Below are 21,159 nucleotides of genomic sequence, written 5' to 3' on the forward strand. Positions count from 1 at the left end.
AAAAAAAAAAAAAAAAAACACTTTTTAAATAAAAAGTAAGAGAGAGGCCCTTTTCTTGGCACTTGGGACCATCAGGGAATAGGACACAAATTGCTATTGCTGTGAAGCTCACGTTCAATTTTTTTTTTTTTTTTTTTTTTTTGCGGTACGCGGGCCTCTCACTGCTGTGGCCTCTCCCGTTGCGGAGCACAGGCTCAAGACGTACAGGCTCAGCGGCCGTGGCTCACGGGACTAGCCGCTCCACGGCATGTGGGATCTTCCCGGCCCGGGGCACGAACCCGTGTCCCCTGCATCGGCAGGCAGACTCTCAACCACTGCGCCACCAGGGAAGCCCCATGTTCAAGTTTTATTCCTTGCTTCAACCCTCTTCATCTTCATCGCATGTGTATGTGTTCTTTTATCAAACGTGTATCATTCAGCCGAACAGGCACTGGGCGTCTGCTCTGGGCCACGTGCGGTGGTAAGGGCTGGGGAAACAAGATAGACTTTGCTCTTAGAAATACAGTCTAAGGGGAGAGGCAGGCACATAGCCCTTGGGTCCTAACACCAGGGCATTATCTACAAGCATCAGTGGATGGCTGTGGAGGTCATGTCTGGAGGCTTCCTGGAGGAGGTGACACGAGTTGAGTCTTGCTGAATAAGTAGAAGGCAGCCAGGCGGAGAAGGAATAATTTGAGACAGCTTGCTGCTTAGGAGGAACTAAAGACAGCAAAGGTTGCTGGGGCATAAAGGATGAGGCGGGAACAGGGACCCAAGGTTGGACAGGTAGGCAGAGGCTGCATCATGATGTCAATTCCCTGGTTAATTTCACTTATTTAAAAAACAGGACAGCCTAAACTTCCAGACGTTCATTTCGGCTGGTGTTCTCCATGGAAAGACAGGCAGGAAGCCAGAGGAGCCCGCCTCTCTTGTCTCTAACCTGCAGGTGTAGACCTGCGAGGTGATACACTGTCTCATGCTCCCTGCCCCCTCCCAGCCACGCCCCAGCCCTCTGCACTTCAACACTGCAACTCGCCTCTTTCCATTGCCAAATCCACTCTTCAAAGGACACCTCTGCCTGTTTCCAAGGATGCAGCTAGTTGGTTCCTCCTCCACATTGCCCTGCTTCCGGCTAATTCATGGTAATTCACTGGCCTGTCAGTCAGCAGCTCAGAGCCTGCACTCTCTCCCACCCACATTCCAACACCCTTTTACCACCAGTGAGTGAGCCAGGAGTGAGCTTTACAGCCACTTCTGCTCCTCTGGAATGGCCCTTCTAGAAATGTAGGAACCTCATCATCCTCCATCAGCCAGTAAAAATGGGATAATAGGTGTTCAAAGGCTTTGAAAATACAAGAAACGTGTAATTCACAGTGTTCTTGTTATCATTTGAAGCCTCTAGACTTCTAAAGAAGCAATTTATGGCTTTGTGGGAACTTCACGAAGGTGGGGTTCTTTGACCTCAGTAAGTGCCCCCAAATAAAAACCTTGGTTAAAAAGTTTAAAAGGTTCAAAAGGATTTAGGACAGTGAAGGGAGGGAAGAACCGAGGTGGAATATTGAAGTCAGAAATTTCAGGGCCTTCCCTCTGTGAAGGAGTAGCTAAGCCACAGCAGAAATCCAACACCTGGGTCTCCGTTACTTTTTACAAACTGCATTAGCATTTTACCAATACTGTAGACTGATTTGACGGAGGGCCACGGCATTAAGGGGAAAAAAAGTAACCCATGAGACTCTTACCAAAATAATGGATAAACAAAAGTGATTGGTCTTTATCCTCGTTCAAATAAACTGAAAACAACTTAGATTGCGTTAATAGAAGCATCTGTTCTCACAACAGCAAATGCAGATTATGTGTCTCCAGCTCTGTCCCGTGTCTTTCCAGGTTAACAGATAACTTACTAAATTAAGGCAGCCACGTTTACTCTTCCAAAACGGGACCTGTAAAACTGAGACATCAAATCCCAGCCAGGGCCATTGACCATTCTCATTTGAGAGGTGAAGGCTTTGTCTAATCTTCACATCTCTTCCTCAAATACAAGAGTTAATAATAAGTTGCCAGTTCATATGGTAAATAACAAACTTTCCTGAGCTTTTGGGTAATCAGTGAGTTTTTACTTTATTAATTCCACTCCTCTCCATTTGTAATGTAGATGGAGGAACATTTAAGTCAATGGAAATGCAACTAAAGAAACAGGGCCACTTTGTGAAGAAATTTCACACTTAAATATAAAAAGAAAAATATGTGTGTAGGGTAATAAAGTTCAAAGACCGTTGCTTCCTTTGTTATTTTTAATATTTTATTTGGAATTTGGCATTAGAGTCAGGACAACCCACAGTAACCAAAATAGACTTTCATATAAAAAATACTAAAAAGGGTTATACACCAAAATATTTTTCTTTTTATCTATTATATTTTAATTCCTTATATCTTTTATTTTAAAATATTTATATTTGTGTGGCAGATTTAGGGTTGCTTTTTATTTTCCTTTTTTCGCTTAACCGTACATTCTATAATAAACTATGGGTTGATTTTTTTTTTTTTTTTTTTTTTTTTTTTTTTTTGCGGTACGCGGCCCTCTCACTGTTGTGGACTCTCCCGTTGCGGAGCAACAGGCTCCGGACGCGCAGGCTCAGCGGCCATGGCTCACGGGCCCAGCCGCTCCGCGGCATGTTGAGATCTTCCTGGACCGGGGCACGAACCCGTGTCCCCTGCATCGGCAGGCGGACTCTCAACCACTGCGCCACCAGGGAATCCCATGGGTTGATTTTATAATAAAAATATTGAAGGAGCAAGGCTAAGCTTTGACACCAAGGAGATCTTTCTTGCTTTGGAATTTGAATAGTTAAGCAAATTAGTGCATTAAGATTGAGAAGCCAAAGAAAACATTCAGGTACAAGTTAACTGGATGCTACTTCTCCATTTACCTGTCTGACCTCGTTCACATGACACCAGGGTGTTCTCGTGGATAAAATTATAATCCCAGATATACAGACTTTCAGATTCATATTTTCCGTCTTAGCGCACAGAAGCTTTACTTTGGGGATTTTGCAGAAAATTCTTGTGTTTCAGTCATTTGCCTTTTCTCTGTGAAAGCCAGTAGGGCACAGTAGTAGGGGCTGATCATCCCCAGACCCCCAGAGAACAGTGCTAGGAGACTCTGTATTCATTGATTGAGAAGTTCTTTTAAAGCACCAACTTCTTTCTAAAACAGTTTGGATCAAATAATGAGACTGGCTCCGAACCACAATATTTATAAGAGGTGTAAATTTGAAATCTGCAGTGATGTTCTTTTAGAAGTCTGACCTAGAAGTGGAAAGAGGAGGATGGGCCAAGTTTATTGAGTAGGGCCTGGAACTGATGGTACTTCCTCATTCACTTGAGAAATGCTGGCTGAATATCTGCTCCGGGCCGGGCACCCTTCAAAGCCCTGGGACCGCTCTGAACAACACAAAGTCCCACCTCTCTTGGAGCTGATACCCTAGTGAGGCGAAACAAATAGTAAACAAATAGATAGACAAATAATAGGCAGTAGTCAGGTGGTGATAATTGTCCATGGATAAAGTCCAGGAGAGTCTATGAACTCCAATAGAGGAAAAAAATACGTCATTATTTTCACTAACTTAGCATTTCCTTCATTTTTGAATATAGGCAACAAACTATAGCAGTATTCACAATACCTATAATGTCACCAATAGAATTCATTTCTGTTTTATATCAGTTACTCCTATTGGAGATCTCTTTAAGTAACCATTCACACTACCATAATACCTGGATTGATGTGATGGTAGATATTAGACCCACTGGGAAATCTTGTTATTTAATATTTTAACAAGCACATATATTACTTACCCCGACTTTTTAGTATTTTGATAAATAATTCAATATATTTGGTTTTCTTTCTACTATTATATGTTTTATTTTACACATTCAAGCACATTGATCTGAGAAGTGGGTCCTTAGACTCCACCAGACTGCCGAGAGGTCAGTAGCAGAAGTGCTTTATGCAATCTTCCCTTATCTCCTCACAGAGTTGAAAGGGCTGAATTTGAGCACAGCTGATAGTTTTTACTGCTCCTTCAAAGACATTCTTAAGTTAAAAAATTTTTTGAAGTATGTGCAGTGGTGAAGAGTACCACAATATCTAGTCACGTCTGGTCCACTGTCTTTTCTTTTTTTAATTAATTAATTAATTAATTTTTGGCTGCGTTGGGTCTTCGTTGATGCACGTGGGCTTTAGTTGCAGTGAGCGGGGCCTACTCTTTGTTGCGGTGCACAGGCTTCTCATTGCGGTGGCTTCTCTTGTTGTGGATCACGGGCTTTAGGCACATGGGCTTCAGTAGTTGTGGCACACGGGCTTAGGTGCTCCGCGGCATGTGGGATCTTCCCAGACCAGGGCTCAAACGTGTGTCCCCTGCATTGGCAGGCAGATTCTTAACCTCTGCACCACCAGGGAAGCCTGGTCCACTATCTTGATTCATGCTAATGAGCCAACCACTTATCACCACCGTTTTGCACCATCAGTGCCAATGTTGACACCATCAAAAATACAAATAACACCTTAGTATGATTATGAAAATAGTTTTGATCTTGTGGACCCCTAAAGGGTCTCAAGTCCCGCCAGCAGTCTGTGGACCACACTTTGAGAACCACTGTGCTAGATTAAGTGTCAAGTACAGAAATCCTTTTAAGCACTTGAAACCACCAAGGGGACTCTTATTTGCATAAAAATATTTGTTGGTGGTTGTTGTAGTTTGCTCTCCAACTCTTTGAAGTGGAATTTTTTAAATCTTGGTAAAAAATAATCTTCTGTTGACAGTTTTGGATGGGCCAGTGCTGTAGTACAAGTTAGGAAATACATCTTACGGCAGAGACATACGCCTCCTGTCCATATCCAGTACGGAGGGTCTTCACCTCCTTCATGTCATGAACCGCTTTAGCAGTCTAGTGAAGCCTACGGACCTCTCAGAATAATGTTTTTAAATGCAAAACAAATCATACTGAAATACAGTTATAGCCCCAGACCCCTTTGCGAGGGTGGGGGAGTGTCTGTACTCTGTACTCCAAGTTAATAACCACCTGCTTCCCTCAGTCTTTACTGGCAAGGAGAAACAGCTAGGGATGACATTTGTTTTTTAATGCATTTGTTTCCATGTCAGTTGACATCTTAAATCCCCAAATTCTGACTATCAATGAGATAGATTTAGACCTAACAAGTCCAGAGCAAGAATGTAGCATAAGGAGAATGATTTTCTCCTCCACCTTCTATAGGACTGAGCAGCACATACCTCCTGCTAAATCCTGACTCTCTCTAAAGGAGAACTGTCGTGGGCTGCAGAGAGGAAGGTCTTGGGCACTGTCTCCCTAATAGTCTAGGACTACCGAGGATTCTCTAATGGGACTTTCTAAAATGTTGGTTACTCTTTTTGAAAAACGGTAATCGTTTCATATCAATAACTCCCTTCCTTTTCTCTGCTTCTTAAATCAAAGCAGCATCCTTAGGCTTATTGTACTTTGAGAAACTATCTAGCCCTTAGTGCTAAAAGTGAAGAAGCAAAGAATTTACAGTATGGTTACCGAAAGAGTGAAACCAATCATAACCCCCTGGGGAAATTTTCCACTCTTCTGGTGAAAGCTTTGAAATCCACTGTATTTAGTCTTGGAATTAATAACGGTATTCTAGCATTGTGACCTCCTCTGATTGTGTTTTTCTTGGGCTAATATTGAAATGAATTCTTATTCTTTGACTTAAGGGTGGAGAGGTAAGTTGGTGATTTGAAAATATCCCGAGAGTAGGAAGCCAGCCTGCGCTTTTAAATTTGCCACAAATAATCCACCAGGTGGCTATTCACCACTTCGTCAGTCAAGGGTTTCACTGTGGTCCTAGTAAGTCTTTTCACGACGGGAATCATGCTCCCTATAAACCACAGCTCTCCTTCCGGACCCCACTACTAAGCTCTTTTAGTTTTCACCCTGCTTTCCTTGTATTTCTCACTGCATAGCTTTCCTTCTAGGGGTGAGGTGAACTGTCAAGCCCTTGTATTTCCACGACTGCTTTATCCAATGTTGCTGAATCCTTGATAGCCCTTAATCAATGCATTCAAAAACAAAACCGCCTATTCACTCCTATAGTTCTCTCACCCAGTCAATTCTTTTTTTTCTCTTTTTTTTTGCGGTACGCGGGCCTCTCACTGTTGTGGCCTCTCCCGTTGCGGAGCACAGGCTCCGGACGCGCAGGCTCATTGGCCATGGCTCACGGGCCCAGCCGCTCCGCGGCATGTGGGATCTTCCCGGACCGGGGCACGAACCCGTGTCCCCTGCATCGGCAGGCGGACTCTCAACCACTGCACCACCGGGGAAGCCCTCCCAGTCAATTCTTAGTCACTCATGATTACACCGTCTTAAGAAACTGCAGTTCCCAGTTCATCTAAAATAATCATTCTGGCTCTTTAGTTTCAATTTCTCTTTATTAAACCTGTTGTGGATTCTGTATGACCTTCTGAGTTGGGACTACGGGGCCACAGAAAGGAGAGGCTGTGAGCCTTCAAAGATCTACAGACATGTTGTTTATGCCCTGGATAACCAGAAGTTGAAAGTGTGACTTTTGTGGTTAGATTTGGCCTCTTAGGCCAAAACTATTAGACTATTGGATGTGAAAGAAAGAAAAGGGAATTCTAAACCTCTTCAGCTGGGAAGGCAAAATCATCAAAATTCTATGAGGTTAAGACAGTTTCTGTGGCTTTTAGAAACTTGTGTGGCCCAAAGGAGTCATAAATAATTTTTATGGTGTAAAAACCCTTGAAGGACGTACTTGGTTTCCCAGGAATTCCTGCCATTCTTACACTCACAAAGTCTCAGGTCAGTGGAGAAGCTCTGTTGGAGCCTGATTTGTCTGCCTAGTACTACCTCCAGGAGATACTGAACTGTGTGGGGACTTAGCCTACTCCTGAGGCTTCTTTTAACAGGTGAAATGAACAGATATGAGGTGAGTGATGCATTTCTTTCCAGTTCATAACTCAACTTTGAAGTAAAATCTGCAGTGGTCCTTCAGATCTCTGGCCTAAGTTTTACCGGCATCTTTTCTTTCTGGTGTTGCACGGAAAGCAGTCAAGTTAAAATGTATTTCCATGGTTTTATTAAGATCTAGAGTGGGAAAACTGTAGGCCCATAAGAGCCACTGGCAATCCACTCGAATGATATCATACTACCACCCCACAGAAAGCCCACAGAGTGGTGACCTATTTTTCTATGTGACTAGGTAGGAGAGAGGGCGGTGGATCTCTCCATAAACCTGTCCTCCTGCTTATTTTAAGGGCTTGATCAGCATCTCAACATTAGTCGTGCTAGAAGGACAGAGAGTCCTATTGACTCTATGCTTCCAAATAGAATCAGCATAGCCCCCTTTTGCAAAGATTGCTGCCATCTTTGTGCTGGGCCGAATGCACAGGGCAGAATTGCCCACAGGGGGCTGGTTAACCAAGATAGCATTTTCAGAGCTCACGGCAGAGCTGCTGGTGGCAGAGGTCCAGCCACATGGCTTTTCTGGGCCTTGGAGACTAGAATCACAAAGCCCCAAAGTCATTATTCCTCTAAGTGGAGCCCAAATCTGGAATGTACTTTTTCTAGCAGGGAGTGGGTTAGAGGTCATTTAATGACATTTCAGTCCTCCAGATGTCTACTAAAAAAATATATCCATAATGATATATCTTCATCCACAATATCATTTAAGCATTTTCTGATTAAAATGCACCAGTACTTTCATTCTGCATTTCACTCTGCTGCTGAATTTTTTATGATGTTGTTTATTGAAAAACAGCAGTGTCTTCTGAAAGCTTTTACCAGATTCCCATGGTGATTTGCTAGGCATAGCACAATTCAAATTAAAATCTCATCATCTTCAAAGGCTACTCTTATGAGCTATAAAAGAGCACCTGCCTGGCCCTGGGTGGGTACCATCATACAGAGAGGAGACAGGAGGCTTTCCTTCCAGAAGAGTCTACATAATACTAATAGAGAAAATGTAGAGGGAAGATTATGCCATTTTTGTGTTCGTGGTATACTTCACATATTGGAACTTTCGGCGACACACTTGAAGCAATTAAAAGGTTCAAAGCAACAGCATTATAATAAAGTCCCTGATACAATATATTAATATCTTGCAGGGTCTGTAATAAGAATCCTCAGGAATCATACTGTTCGAGGTCCGGCTTAAACTGTGCTTTGGCCTCTGACATCCTCATGAAGCAGAAATGATCACATTTCAATAAACACGTGACCTTGCTTTGGCATGGACTTGACATTTTACCAAGCATCTTTCCTCTGACTCAGCAAGGTGCACTCCCCACATCCATCACACACATTTCTGCACTCCATATTCTTTCCAATAGAACTCCCTGAAGGAAAAAAAGCGTGAACAGCCCATACAGGACCCCCAAGCGAGATGGTATAGAGATTTCGCTCTCCCTTGGCCCCAAACACATAGCAATGTTAGATAAGAATATTTAAAAAGGAAATCCAAAGAGGGTCCCCATGCCTGGAACAATACCAGAGTGATGAGCCGTGGTGAAATCACAGGCCAGCTGAGCTGTGGTCCAGAATGGGGCAGCGGCAGCCAGCCATTGGGCTCCCTGTCAAGATGGGGGCCAGCACCAGGCTCAGTGCTTTCAGGGCCTCAGGTGGGGAGCCACACTTCCCTCACAGCCAAGCAAAGAAAGCCAGACAGAATGACTGCTGACCCATCACTGGGACTATGGCTTTTAAAGGGCAGACCTAGAGAGGTGGTAGAACAAAGCCACAGCCTATGAACAGAATAAACAAAGTTAAATTTACATTCAAATATTTTAGAGTAAAACTGCAGGGTATCAAGGAAAAGGCAGAAAAACAGATGACCAGTGAAGGAAGCATAATTAGGCTGATAGCAGATTTCCCATCAGCAACAGTAGATACCAGATGACAGCAGAGTAATACCTTCAGAGTGCTGAGGGAAAATAACCATCAACCTAGGATTTTATATCCAGCTACACAATCACTCTATAGACTTTTTCAGACATAGAAAGAGTTAACCACTTAACGACTTCACTAAAAGGATCAAGGATCATTAAAAGATGGATTATGAGGAGAAGTAAGGAAGGTGCAGGACACAAGATGCAACAGTGAATATAGCCATTGATTAACACCTGTTGGTAGAATGAGTTAAACACTGAGTGCGAAGAGTTTTTTGTGTTAAAAAAGGATTAGATTTAGACAACATTGATAAGATGGGATGGGCAGTGTTTAATGGATAATTAAAAGTGCTAAGATCTTTCCAGATTCAGGAGAAATATAGAAAGACCAAATTACTTCAGACTTTACTAGAGAAATATTAATCAAATTTGAACGTTAAACATTTTTAAATGACTCTTCCATCAGCTCATCTTTCTGACCATTTATGAATGATTTCTTAAAATTCTGCACCTCTCCTCAGTACTTCTCAAGTAATGAGAGTATTTTAAGCTGCATTGTTATCATTTGTATTTTTTAAGCTGTCAGAACCACATATCTGGGGGAAAAAATCTTAGAACATTAAAAAATGTAAGGGTAATTGTGAAAATAGTAGAAAGAAAATCTTTAGATTCTAAAGCAGAAGAAGAAAGGCAGGTGGTATTATTAAAAACTTTAAAAACCAACAGAAAAGAAAAAAAAGAAGCAGAGGAAAAGAATAGCAAACAAAACACAAAGAAAGATGCAAAAATAAATCCAAATATATCAATAATCATAATAAGGTAAATGATTACATTCATCTGTTAAACAGGGAGAGGGAGTCATCTGTTGAAAATAGAGACTGGAAGTAAAGGGATGAGAAAAGGTCACCATTTAAATGCTAAAAAAAAGTTTATAAGACAAATTTTAATATAAGGTAAGAGCATTAATAAAAAGGGAACCACATACAAATAAAGGGAACCACTACCAAGAATATATTCTATATAAATGTTAGTAAAGTTACATTTTGTAAACTACAAGTAAAGGGAGACAGGCACAATTATTTGTCAGCTACTTGAGGCCAGGGTGCTTACCATGATGTCTTATGTACAGTAGATGCCTTAATTCATAAAATAATTAAAGGACCTTGGCATTGGTTTGTTGAAGATTTCAGCCTGATTTATTTAAACACAACAAGCAACCGATTTTGAGCTACTCCAAATTAAGAATCTCTGAAATCAGATTGCATTTGACCATATTGTAGCATCATAGATGTAAATTTTATGAGAAAATTCTAGTTGAAAGTTTAAAATTAGAATCCCAGGTGAAGTTTATCATGTGTTTCATTTCTAATAAAGAGCACTAAAGGATTGATAGCCCTCCTCTACCTCTTTTTCCTGAGTCTTCCTTCAGCTAGTCACTGAATTCAGTTCTCATAATTTATGATTCTATAAAATTTATGCCTGAAATTTTTTGTCGAGATGGACTTTCTTAAAGTGTCCCACTTGTATAAAATTTAGGGTATCCAGTGGTTTCTTAAGTAACTCCCACTGGGGGCTAACCTCCGCTTAAAGATATTCTTTGTGCAAATATTCCAGACATTATATGTAGAAGGAAGGGAAATGATCGTTAGCCAAAAAAACTATAATTATGAAAAGGAGTGACTGATAATGTATTCCACTTTTACTTTTGAAAATGTTTGTACAAAACTGGGTTGGGCCCAGTGGTTTTGCACTAGAATCTGTAGACATTTATTTGCCTAATAAAATAACTGCACAATCTGGCAGAATTCTGCATACTTGGCAGCCCTTCCTGCCCAGGAGCCTGGAACAGCATTGGCCCAGCAGGTGTGGCTTTCAAAACGTTCAGAGAGTTGAATTCGGGAAGTCTGCCCAGCACCCCACCTGTGTACCGTATGCCTTCCTGAAGGCCACGTTCGTGCCCAGCTTGTCATAGGTTCAAAGGGCCTCTATTCATTCACAATTGATAATGAAAACTAAAATAATCAAGGGATTGACACTATACACCAAAATTATAATAAATTAAATTTCTCTTCAATAAAAGATGCCGTGCATTTTTAAAGATATTTTTGACATTTAGAATATAGATACTCTATAGTGTTTAACACTGTTGTACACATAAGAGACCTACTCTTCCCCTTGCTAGCATGGGCTTGGTACCCCCTCTTTCCTTAAAGGGTGAGATAGGGGGAAGAATAGAACTCTCAGCAGCCTGGACCCTAGGAAGGAGAGGAAGAGGAAAAATGTTTTCTCATATTTTTGGCTTTTTCCAGAAGGTGCTCTTTAATCATAGGACCCAAACAGTCATGACCCAGCTAGTAAGATCCGACTTCCTGGGCCCTACAATCAGAATCACCTGCTTATATAGGGCAAAGGGAGGGGCGGTGTGATGGGGGTCATGCTAGCTGTTCCAATACCCTGAGCCTCTGCGTGCTGGCCTGAAGCAATGATTTTCAGATTTAGAGCCTTGTTATCAGCTGAAATCTTATACGGAACCCAATACATAAACCCAGGCAAAGCATAGCTCTTCCGGTTTTGGTAGGGCTGGGGGGTGCTGGAGCCCTGCCCATCTGGCACAGCCCTCACCTCACCATGGACCGTATGTGTAGCTCAACTTTTCCTTTTACTGGAACTCCTTAAATCCCTCCTTTCTGGGCCCAGGATTAGCCATAGGATTGGAGGGGGCTTGATGACGAAAGATCGTGGAATGAATGAGAAATATACTAGAGACTTCACTTATTTTGTCTTACTAGAGGAGCAAAGTCCCAGGACCACTCTCAGTTTGGTAAGAGGGGAGAGGATTGTTTTAAATGGGGACTGTGGATGGTTAGGAGGCTGCAAAGCACACAGTGTAGGTTGTGTGTGCTTTGTCTACCCAGAAGGCTCACCAGGAGTTACCTTGAACTTGCTGTCAGATCCTGAATTCCTCTCCAGCTTCTGGAGCCTTCCTTTCGCTACAGGTGGACTGGCATATATACTAACACTCGTCCTGCCAGGAATTCTGCCAAAACCTAGGCCCACTATGGGACCAGGGGAGGAGGCAGAAGGAAATTCCAGGCAAGGAACCCAGATGAGCCAGGCGTGGAATTACCTTCTGGCCCAGTGTTGAGGCCCATGAAGGGCAACCAGGTTCTCAAAATCACCAAGGCTCCTCTTTAAAATGCAGGATGGACCTAGAGTCTGTCATACAGAGTGAAGTAAGTCAGAAAGAGAAAAACAAATACCGTATGCTAACACATATGTATGGAATCTAAAAAACAAACAAAAAAAGGTCATGAAGAACCTAGGGGCAAGATGGGAATAAAGACACAGACCTACTAGAGAATGGACTTGAGGACACGGGGACGGGGAAGGGTAAGCTGGGACAAAGTGAGAGAGTGGCACTGACTATATACACTACCAAATGTAAGATAGATAGCTAGTGGGAAGCATCCGCATAGCGCAAGGAGATCAGCTCGGTGCTTTGTGACCACCTAGAGGGGTGGGATAGGGAGGGTGGGAGGGAGGGAGACGCAAGAGGGAAGAGATATGGGAACATATGTATATGTATAACTGATTCTCTTTGTTATAAAGCAGAAACTAACACACCATTGTAAAGCAGTTATACTCAAATAGAGATGTTAAAATAAATAAAAATAAAATGCAGATTTCTAGCCTTGTCCCCAGAAAAACCTGTTAAATCAAGCTCTCCGTTAAATCAAGGTAGGGTCCGGGAATTAGCATTTCTTAACAGGTGCCCTACTTGATCCTTATTGCCACTGCACTGTCACTAAGAGTCCTTCAAAGCTTTTGAACAGAGGGGTGAAGTGGATGAATTTGCATTTCAGCTAAGTTACTGCAGCAACTTTGTGTAGAATGTGTTCAGGGAGAAGAGATGAAAGGAAGAGATACTAACCAGCTGCGAAGGAGCTGAGCAGGGCCTGAGGTGTGGAATGGATGCCAGAAGGCAGGTTAGAAAACCATTTAGGGGTCAGGTTGCAGGGTCGGGCCACTGAATGACGTGAACAGTGAGGGTGAGAGAGGACTCGGGAGTGAGCCCCAGGGATCTGGCTGTAGTGACTGGGGTTTCCTTTGGGCACTGAGGGCCCTTTGGCATTTGACTGGTGCGTGTTATTCATCACAGTCTATCCAGTGAAAATGTTACGGGAGAAAATCAATCGAACGTGATTTTGCTGTCTGATCAAAGTGGAAGAAGGTGAAGCCACTAAGAAAACCTAGAGGGTGTAAGTGTATGCTTTTAAAAATAGCACAGTTTAGAATAAATTTCAACCAAAATTGGCCTTTTTTTTTTTTTTTGTAGTTTTGGCAATTAAAAGGACTCAGTTGAATGTTCGCTCCTAGAGAATATCTCATTTCCCGAATAAATTGAGAATGTGGGGAGAATGGGGTCTTATGTTGAAACCCAGTCTTACAAGAGGGCTAGTCTTGGGCAAGGGGACACTTTGTGGGGTGCCATGGCAGCTGCCAAGATCCAAGGACCAGATAAGCAAATCGTAGATCAAGCACTGGCAAGCAGTCTGGCAAGCGGGCCAGCTTGGCTAAATCATCACCGTCGTGAAGACCTTAGAGCAAGTCTTAAAATAAATATTAAGGTTTTCGTTTAAAACAACCTTATCCTAGAAACACTGCATGGGAAGAAAAAAATGAAATCGCATAATCATTTTAAACTATATACGTACAAAGAGAGCTTCAGTGTAAAAAGGGGATTGTAAAACAACACAAGATAGCGAAGCCTAACTCCAAAAAGAAAACCATTAATTCTGGGGGGAAACCGTATGGCCCTGGGGGGGACTGGAGCAGAGCACTGGAGGAACAGCTGTGTTGACACTTATCACATTTGGTTGCCCAAAACACTGAAAGGTCATTCACTGAAGTTCTGGGTTCCAGTAAGAGTGGACTGTGTGAGTGGCCAGGAGCAGCTTCCCGAAGCCCCGCGTCCTTGAGCTGCCGGGAAGCAGACGAGTGTTCACTGTGGCCAAGCCGTAGGCAGCTGAGTGCGTGGGTCTTCACAGCTCGTTTCCTGCTTCCGCTTGGTCTTACATCTGAGTCATCTTGTATTTATGTCCTCCTATAGCATTTCCATAAGATGCTTGTGGCCAACACCATCCATCAACCTAATGGGCTCAAATGGAACTCTTTGAAATCTCCTGCGACATGCCTTGCTCTAAGAAAGGAAGAATTGTTAACAGTAATTCTTAAACTAGGAATTTATGTCTTCCCATAAATTGACCGTGAGAGGTTATTTGTGGATTCCAGTAGAGAAACGTCTTTCCTAGGTCCCTGCAGTCCTCAGCCCTCCCCTTCCCCACCAACTGATGCCCTCTGCCCCCTCCTGCGAGCCCCAGGCCAGGATCTCTGGGAACAGAATCAGGAGTGTGTGTCTTGGCTTGTTCCTTCTGCCATTTGCTCATTCAGTCGCTGAGTATTTATTGCACGTCTGCTTTTTCCAGGAAGGGCGCTAAGCACTGGAGATGCAGTGAGCAGGCATCTGGGCCCTCCTGGAGTCACCACCTAAACAATTACACAAGTTCTTCTTAAAAGGCCACTGTAAAGTGAACTCAGAGAAGCGCAGGCGCTGTCAGAGTCTCTGCAGGAGGCTTTGGTGGGCTCAGTTGCCCCACCCCTCGTGTTAATGCAAGTCTCTGGGGGGCTGACTGTGTGTGGGGCAGATCTCTGGACACCCCCTAAATCACTACCATTTTACTCAGCCATTTGCTGTGAAATCTCGACCTCAGAGGACAGACCCTCCTGACCACGCTGGCCGTGCCCGGAGTCTCCTGTGCTCTGCTTCCCACCCAGCTCCTAGCTCCCTCCCTCTGACCCCAGCCCAGTTCCTGGGTCACTCTGACCTAAGGCTCAGGTCCCTGGGGGAAGCCAACTGTCAGAGGATACCTGGAGGGTGAGGGAGGAAGGGAGGTCAGAGCATCCTCATGGCAAAGCCTGGTCACCCTCTATACAAGTTTTAGTTTGTTTTACAATGTGTAGATCTCCATAAACTTTTCTGATGATAAAACTAAAATATATATATTATAATTAAAGCTAACATTTCAAAAACATTTTATTCCCATCTTCCATTACATCTACCACCATAAATGACTTCTTTTAACAGTTTGGTGTTTATCCTTACAGATTTTTTTTTTTTTTTTTTTTTTTTTTTTTGCGGTACGCGGGCCTCTCACTGTTGTGGACTCTCCCGTTGCGGAGCACAGGCTCCAGACGCGCAGGCTCGGCGGCCATGGCTCACGGGCCCAGCCGCTCCGCGGCATGTGGGATCTTCCCGGACCGGGGCACGAACCCGCATCCCCTGCATCGGCAGGCGGACTCTCAACCACTGCGCCACCAGGGAAGCCCCTTCCAGATATTTCTGTCCTTATGGAAACACATTTTATTTTTATGTTGTCCTACATGTTCATATTGTCCTATTTCATCTGAAAACTCATCACAGACACTTTTCAGGACAGTGCATGTAGATCCTCCTTATCCTTGCTGGGTGCCCAGTATTTCATCATAGGAATGTGCCATAACTGCTCTGTGAATCAATCCCCCATTAACGAACTGTACGTTCTGCCATATTTTGTTGTAATAAATCTTATAGCAATGAATAGTCTTATACATACATCCCTCTGTGTCAATTTCTTCTTAGAAAGGTATTTGGGGTCTAACATCGTGCATTTGTAATGGGTTTTCATATGCAATGAGGTGCTCTTATTGCCTTCACTTCATGCGTGGCTGGATGGGCTGACGCACACCATTCCACATGCTTCTCGTATACTTCTCTCTGCGAACTATGCACCTGTGCTTCCCACAATAGGCTCAGGTGCTCAGCTGGAGTGTGTCTGTTCCTAAATCTCTTTATTCCGGTTGAATTTGTTACTGTAATTGTGTAGTTTATTTCAGTGGTATATAAACCAAAGAAGCACGAGAGGGAAAAGAAAATGTTGTTGAAAAAAATAGATATTTAAGTCATATTTTCCAACTTGAACTAAAAAAAACCTTTTAATAACTAACCATTTACCCTAATGGTATTAGATTCAGTGGCTTCAACTGACTCATAAACTTCATTGACCATAGGACCATGTTTGCTGAGTTATATCCACTCTTAATTTGCCTTGCCAGTATTGTCCCTGAAGAAACATCCCATAGCTGTTTGGTTTGTTTGTAAATTGGGTTATCTTTTCTCCTTAGAAATACCTAAGAACCAGACATGTCTTATCTAGGGTATCCAATGTAATCTGCCTTGAGGAAAGAGGATTTTTAGCCCTTCTTTTCATGTCATTGTAAGCTCTAGTAATGCTGACAAAGACACTGCACTCAACCTCATAGAAGAGAAATTTTCTATCCAGAAATTCCAGATTTTCTATTTGAAAATCACAACTGTTGCTTTTGAAAGTGAGATAATGTCTATATGCAAACATCCGGCCACTTCCTAACCTAATATAACATTAGAAATGGTTTTACAGGGCTTCCCTGGTGGCGCAGTGGTTGAGAGTCCGCCTGCCGATGCAGGGGACACAGGTTCGTGCCCTGGTCCGGGAGGGTCCCACATGCCGCGGAGTGGCTGGGCCCGTGAGCCATGGCCGCTGAGCCTGCACGTCTGGAGCCTGTTGCTCCGCAACGCGAGAGGCCACAACAGTGAGAGGCCCGCTTACCGCAAAAAAAAAAAAAAAAAAAAATAGCCCCTCCAAAATTTACAGACCCTCTATGTGACTGTTGTAGGTACTTAATAAGTATTTGTTGGACATGTGGATACACAGGGAAACACATTTCTACAGGATTGGCTGTACAGGGATCTCTGATTAAGTCTGGATGATTAAGTCATACTGAATTCATTCAACAAATATTTGTTAAGTGTCCACTGTATACTTCTCAGTTTCTCATAACTGCTGGGGCCACAGCTAGCCACAGTCAGTTGAACTGCTCCAAGATGCTTGTCATCTAGCTAGAGACTTCAGGCCACTGGGACACGCAGAAATTCATTTAACTCAACAGAACCAGCACTCTGTGAAATGCTCTGACCGTATGTGTACCTGGCCAGTGAAGCAGGCTGGTGCAAGGCAAAAAAGGGATTTCATTTCTTCTCATGAAATCCATCAGTTCTGTACATCTTCTCAAGGCCTTCCCGTATCATTAGAGTATCAATTTTACTTACACTGTATGACATTTGACAAAGCCCTGCAGAGACCGCCAGACATCTCACTGCTGTGTTTTCCCTTCTAGGACATCAACGAGTGTATCCTTGAAAACTATCCTGAGTGTTCCAACCCCAGGTTGTTTTACATCATTCCGTACTTTTGTGGACAGCATCCCAGATGCAGGTAAGGACTGAAACAGGCTCATGACGTGCTCACTTGGACAACAATGACGGGAAACCCACCGACTGGCACTGCGTGGGCGTCTTCTGCGTCCCCAGTCTCTCTAACTTCTGGAATTCAGTTAATATTTACTGTTAATCTTTCAAGACGGCATTTGAGATTCTGAATGTCCTATAAATAAAGAAATGAACAAATCAAGGTCTGGCAGAGGCCTTGGGAACCACCCGTAAAGCTGTGTAACTGAAATGCCAGCCAAACTCTTCTTCACCTTTGACGTACAGCTGTCACTCCCCAGCCCATGAGATAGTAAAGCCCAGGGGGTGCGCCCAACCTGCTCCTCTGTAGTGACGGTGCTGCATCCACAGCTGTCCTTGCCAGTGTGGTGTGTCTGATTGGGTCTGAAACACTAGATGCTCGCACCCAAAATTCCAGAGTGTCTCTCTCCTGAGGCATACTTAGTAAAAAGAGAAGAAAGTACTTTCTAGAGATCCCTCCTCAACCTTACTTGGTTGCAAGACCTTCTTTAGAAAGTGACTTATTCAGATAGTAAGGGCCCTCAGTGTGGTCCACCCACCTCCTGCATCTGCATCCCTGGGGTACTTGTTAGGACCCCTCACCTGATCACAGTCTCTGAGGTGAGGCCCAGGCATCTGTGACCACCTCCCAGGTGATTCTGGTCTAGCTACACTTGAAATTCGTTATACTAGACAAATGTGTAGCCTCCAGAAGAAATGGTAGTAACGATGAATATTATCTTTGCTTGGTGGAAAATAAACCCTGCTGCCAGAAGCAGCATTTTCCCCGATAGGAGACATTGATTAGAAGGTCGTTGTGTTCCTTGAGAGACTAGGGGTTGGGGGGGACACAGCTGTTTCCAAGTTGCAGCTCACTCGTACTTTTTGCTTACACTGTGATTGCTGCTTAGTTATTATGTGTGTTGTTATTATTGACGTTTTGCCGAGTTAACCAATTGGTTTACGGTCAGAATTCTGGGGCTAGAAGTGTCAGTTTTCTGCTTCATTATAAACTCCTGAGCTCAGGAGGCCTCCCTCACCCACCCTGGCCCCTGGAGTAAATGCCTTCTGCTTCACGGTCAGGGCTTCAGATCCTGGGAAGATTTGGGGCCAGTTGACTCGCTTTCTGTCCAAATGAGGATATTTATTCCAAGAAACAAGATTCCAACTCCTTAAAGTACTTTTAAAATTATATATTTCCTGATCTTGGGGCGAGGACTTCTGATGCCTTATCTCATGGTGATTTTCAAAATGCTTTCAAAATGTCACCTTGTTCCACCTTGAGGACAATTATTTGAGCTAAGTAAGGATTATTAAAAATTTTCAAAAAAGAATCCTGGCTTGCCCAAATTCCCCCAGATAGTCAACACCAGCCAGGCGTTACATTCATATCAGTGTTGTTGGCACACGGATCTGCCTTACAAATAAGATTAGGCTGTTTTCCTTCTGTGATTGAAGGAAAAAAAAAAAGTTTGTTTTTAAATTCCTCAAAAGAATAAGATGATTAGTGGTCATGACCTGACACCTATTTTGACTTCTACAGAAATCAAAATCAGTAAGTTTCATACTTCAAAACTTCTAACTTTATGGGTTCGGTTTGGTCCTCCTATTAAAAGGCCATTCTAATCAGCGTTTGTTGAGACCTAGCTGCCTGGGCCCATTTTCTCTTAACAAACATTTAGGTGGGGCTCGCTGGGCCCTGGAGAAAGTGGGATTTGGACTTACGTGACTGGGGATGGGTGGGAGAAGGGAGAAGCTTCCAACATGTTGTTGCTGCAATTCGAAAACCAATCTTTGATTTCAAAATCATTTTTATATCCATAAAGGGAGCCTGGTGAGTGGGCCCTTGAAAGAGCAAAGCTGAACGTGAATGAAAACTTCCTGCTTGTGGGGATTCTTGAAGAGTTGGAAGATGTGCTGCTTTTACTGGAAAGATTTTTACCTCATTACTTCAAGGGTGTGCTCAGTATCTACAAAGACCCAGGTAACTCTGTCTGTAAGCAAGTGCTTCTCTGTTTTGAGGCTTACTCACCTTGAAAAGGACTCGGGAAATAAAGGCGTGAAATCATCTCTTCTGTTAGGGAAGGGGAGCTCCCCTGGCTTCAAAGCAAGGTTAGAACCACGAGATTTAGATACCAAAACCTTGAGCTTCAGGGCCAAACATAAACTCGCCATGTTTTAAAGGCCGGATGCTTCCGTTTCTCCCTCTGAAAAGTGAGATGGGCAGCATTCCCGTGGGCCGTGCCCTGGTGCTGGGGTGAACCAGTGAACAGGCAGGTGTGTGTTGGAGCCCTGGGGGAGTGTGATGAGGTAACTCTGGCCCTACTTCCATTTGACAAAAGCAAATCCTGGCACATAGAGTCCATAAAGCGGCACATTGAGAATACAATTATGATTTTACTCTAATAGATGGAGTGGTATCCAAACAGAAGAAAGAGAGTGCAGCAAAGCAATTATAAGGGTTGCCCATAGTGTCACTGTAAAATCATTACTTTCAGAAGTCCGTCATTTGTTCTTCTCAACTTTGTTTGTTTCTTTCCTGTTCTTAATCTACTGCTGCCTCAACAATACCTCTTCACTAATCCGTTGATGGTTTTGTTTTGTTGTCGGGAAATGGAAGGTATTATTCTGCTTTGTAGAAATGAGGCACAGAGGAAGGGCTCCCCAGACGAAGCCTCTGCCTCACACGCCACGCAGCCAGGCAGGGACCTCGTACCACACCTGCATCACTGACAGGTGCTGATGCCCAGGTGAACTGGTTTTGCCTACAGGAGCCCTGACTTTGGTTCCATCGGGTGGCCCTACCACTACCAGGGACTTGCTGGGGGAAGGTGATTTTGCCTTGGTCTCCCAACACTCTTATTCAGAGGCAAACTCGCATGTACTTACATGACCATGGACCTCGAGGTGTGTCTCCGCAGCAAGAAGTGTGGTTGGAATAGCTAGAAGCATAACAAACTCTAAATTGTCATTTTTTGAAATAGGGCCTTCCTTTGCTCTTTCAACTCTGGGCAATTTAAAGAGTTCAGAGAATTTAAAGAGTTCTCCTGTGACCAGTTTTTAGCTCTGTAGGACAAAGTAAACTCTGGTCTTTGTGCAAGGAGGAGTCTCACCCTAAATCAGGCTCCTTTGAAGAAAACGTTTACGTTATTCATTGTTATTTCCCTTCTTCAGCTTTATCTTGTTGTATAGTGTGTGAGGGTGTGGGGGTGTGAGATGTACAGTATGAGATAAAAGGCTGACTGGGTCTTGGAGACACATAGCTGTCAGATAAGAAGAACACACTCTTATCCCAGCACTTGGGAAGAGTATGGGTGAGGCCACACCACGTACTTCATCCATCCTGGGATCTGGGATTGACACGATTCACAGGATGTCACAGCCCAGCACACCAAGGGTCAACTTCAGAAGCGTAGGTCTGATAACTTAGAAGAAGACATTTTAATCTTTGTTCTTCTTAAATACGAATAAACCACAAACAAAAATCTTAGCCCCAAGGGCTCACTTACCTACTGTTGTCAGGATGTATCATCTTCACTTCCCAACTGTTTTCCTCATTTAAATACCTGACTTCTCAGGAATTGTAGGCCTTCGTCCCGTGATCTAGAAGCCCATTAATTAAAGTAGAACATAGTTTTGAAGATTGAGTGACTGTTAGCTCTTTTGTCTTTAGCTGTGATCTTTCCACCTATAAAGATTTTTCTCCCCTTTGAGTTTGGCATAGCAATATATGAAATACTTCTGAGGCTGCTGCCCTAGGGAGAACGCAGGCCAGCCAACACATTACCAGTTCACACAGTCCAGCTATACTAGTGGTTAAAACAGCGAGACACGTCTACACTGCCCTGGGCTCCCACCCTCCGGGTGCACTTACAC

General features: G+C 43.4%; 1 protein-coding gene across 2 annotated transcripts in view; it reads left to right on the plus strand.

Annotated features, from left to right (window-relative positions):
* The window catches only part of UST (uronyl 2-sulfotransferase), a 298,078-nt gene that overhangs the window by 208,482 nt on the left and 68,437 nt on the right, over positions 1-21,159 (plus strand). For both annotated transcript variants that reach the window (XM_024748054.1, XM_024748053.1), the window contains exons 6-7: positions 17,175-17,272; positions 19,110-19,267. In XM_024748054.1, coding sequence (XP_024603822.1) covers positions 17,175-17,272; positions 19,110-19,267 — 256 coding nt within the window. The remainder of the gene's footprint in view (positions 1-17,174; positions 17,273-19,109; positions 19,268-21,159) is intronic.

The sequence above is a fragment of the Neophocaena asiaeorientalis genome, unplaced genomic scaffold (genome assembly GCF_003031525.2).
Source record: "Neophocaena asiaeorientalis asiaeorientalis breed wild unplaced genomic scaffold, Neophocaena_asiaeorientalis_V1.1 scaffold123, whole genome shotgun sequence".
Classification (NCBI taxonomy): Eukaryota; Metazoa; Chordata; class Mammalia; order Artiodactyla; family Phocoenidae; genus Neophocaena; species Neophocaena asiaeorientalis.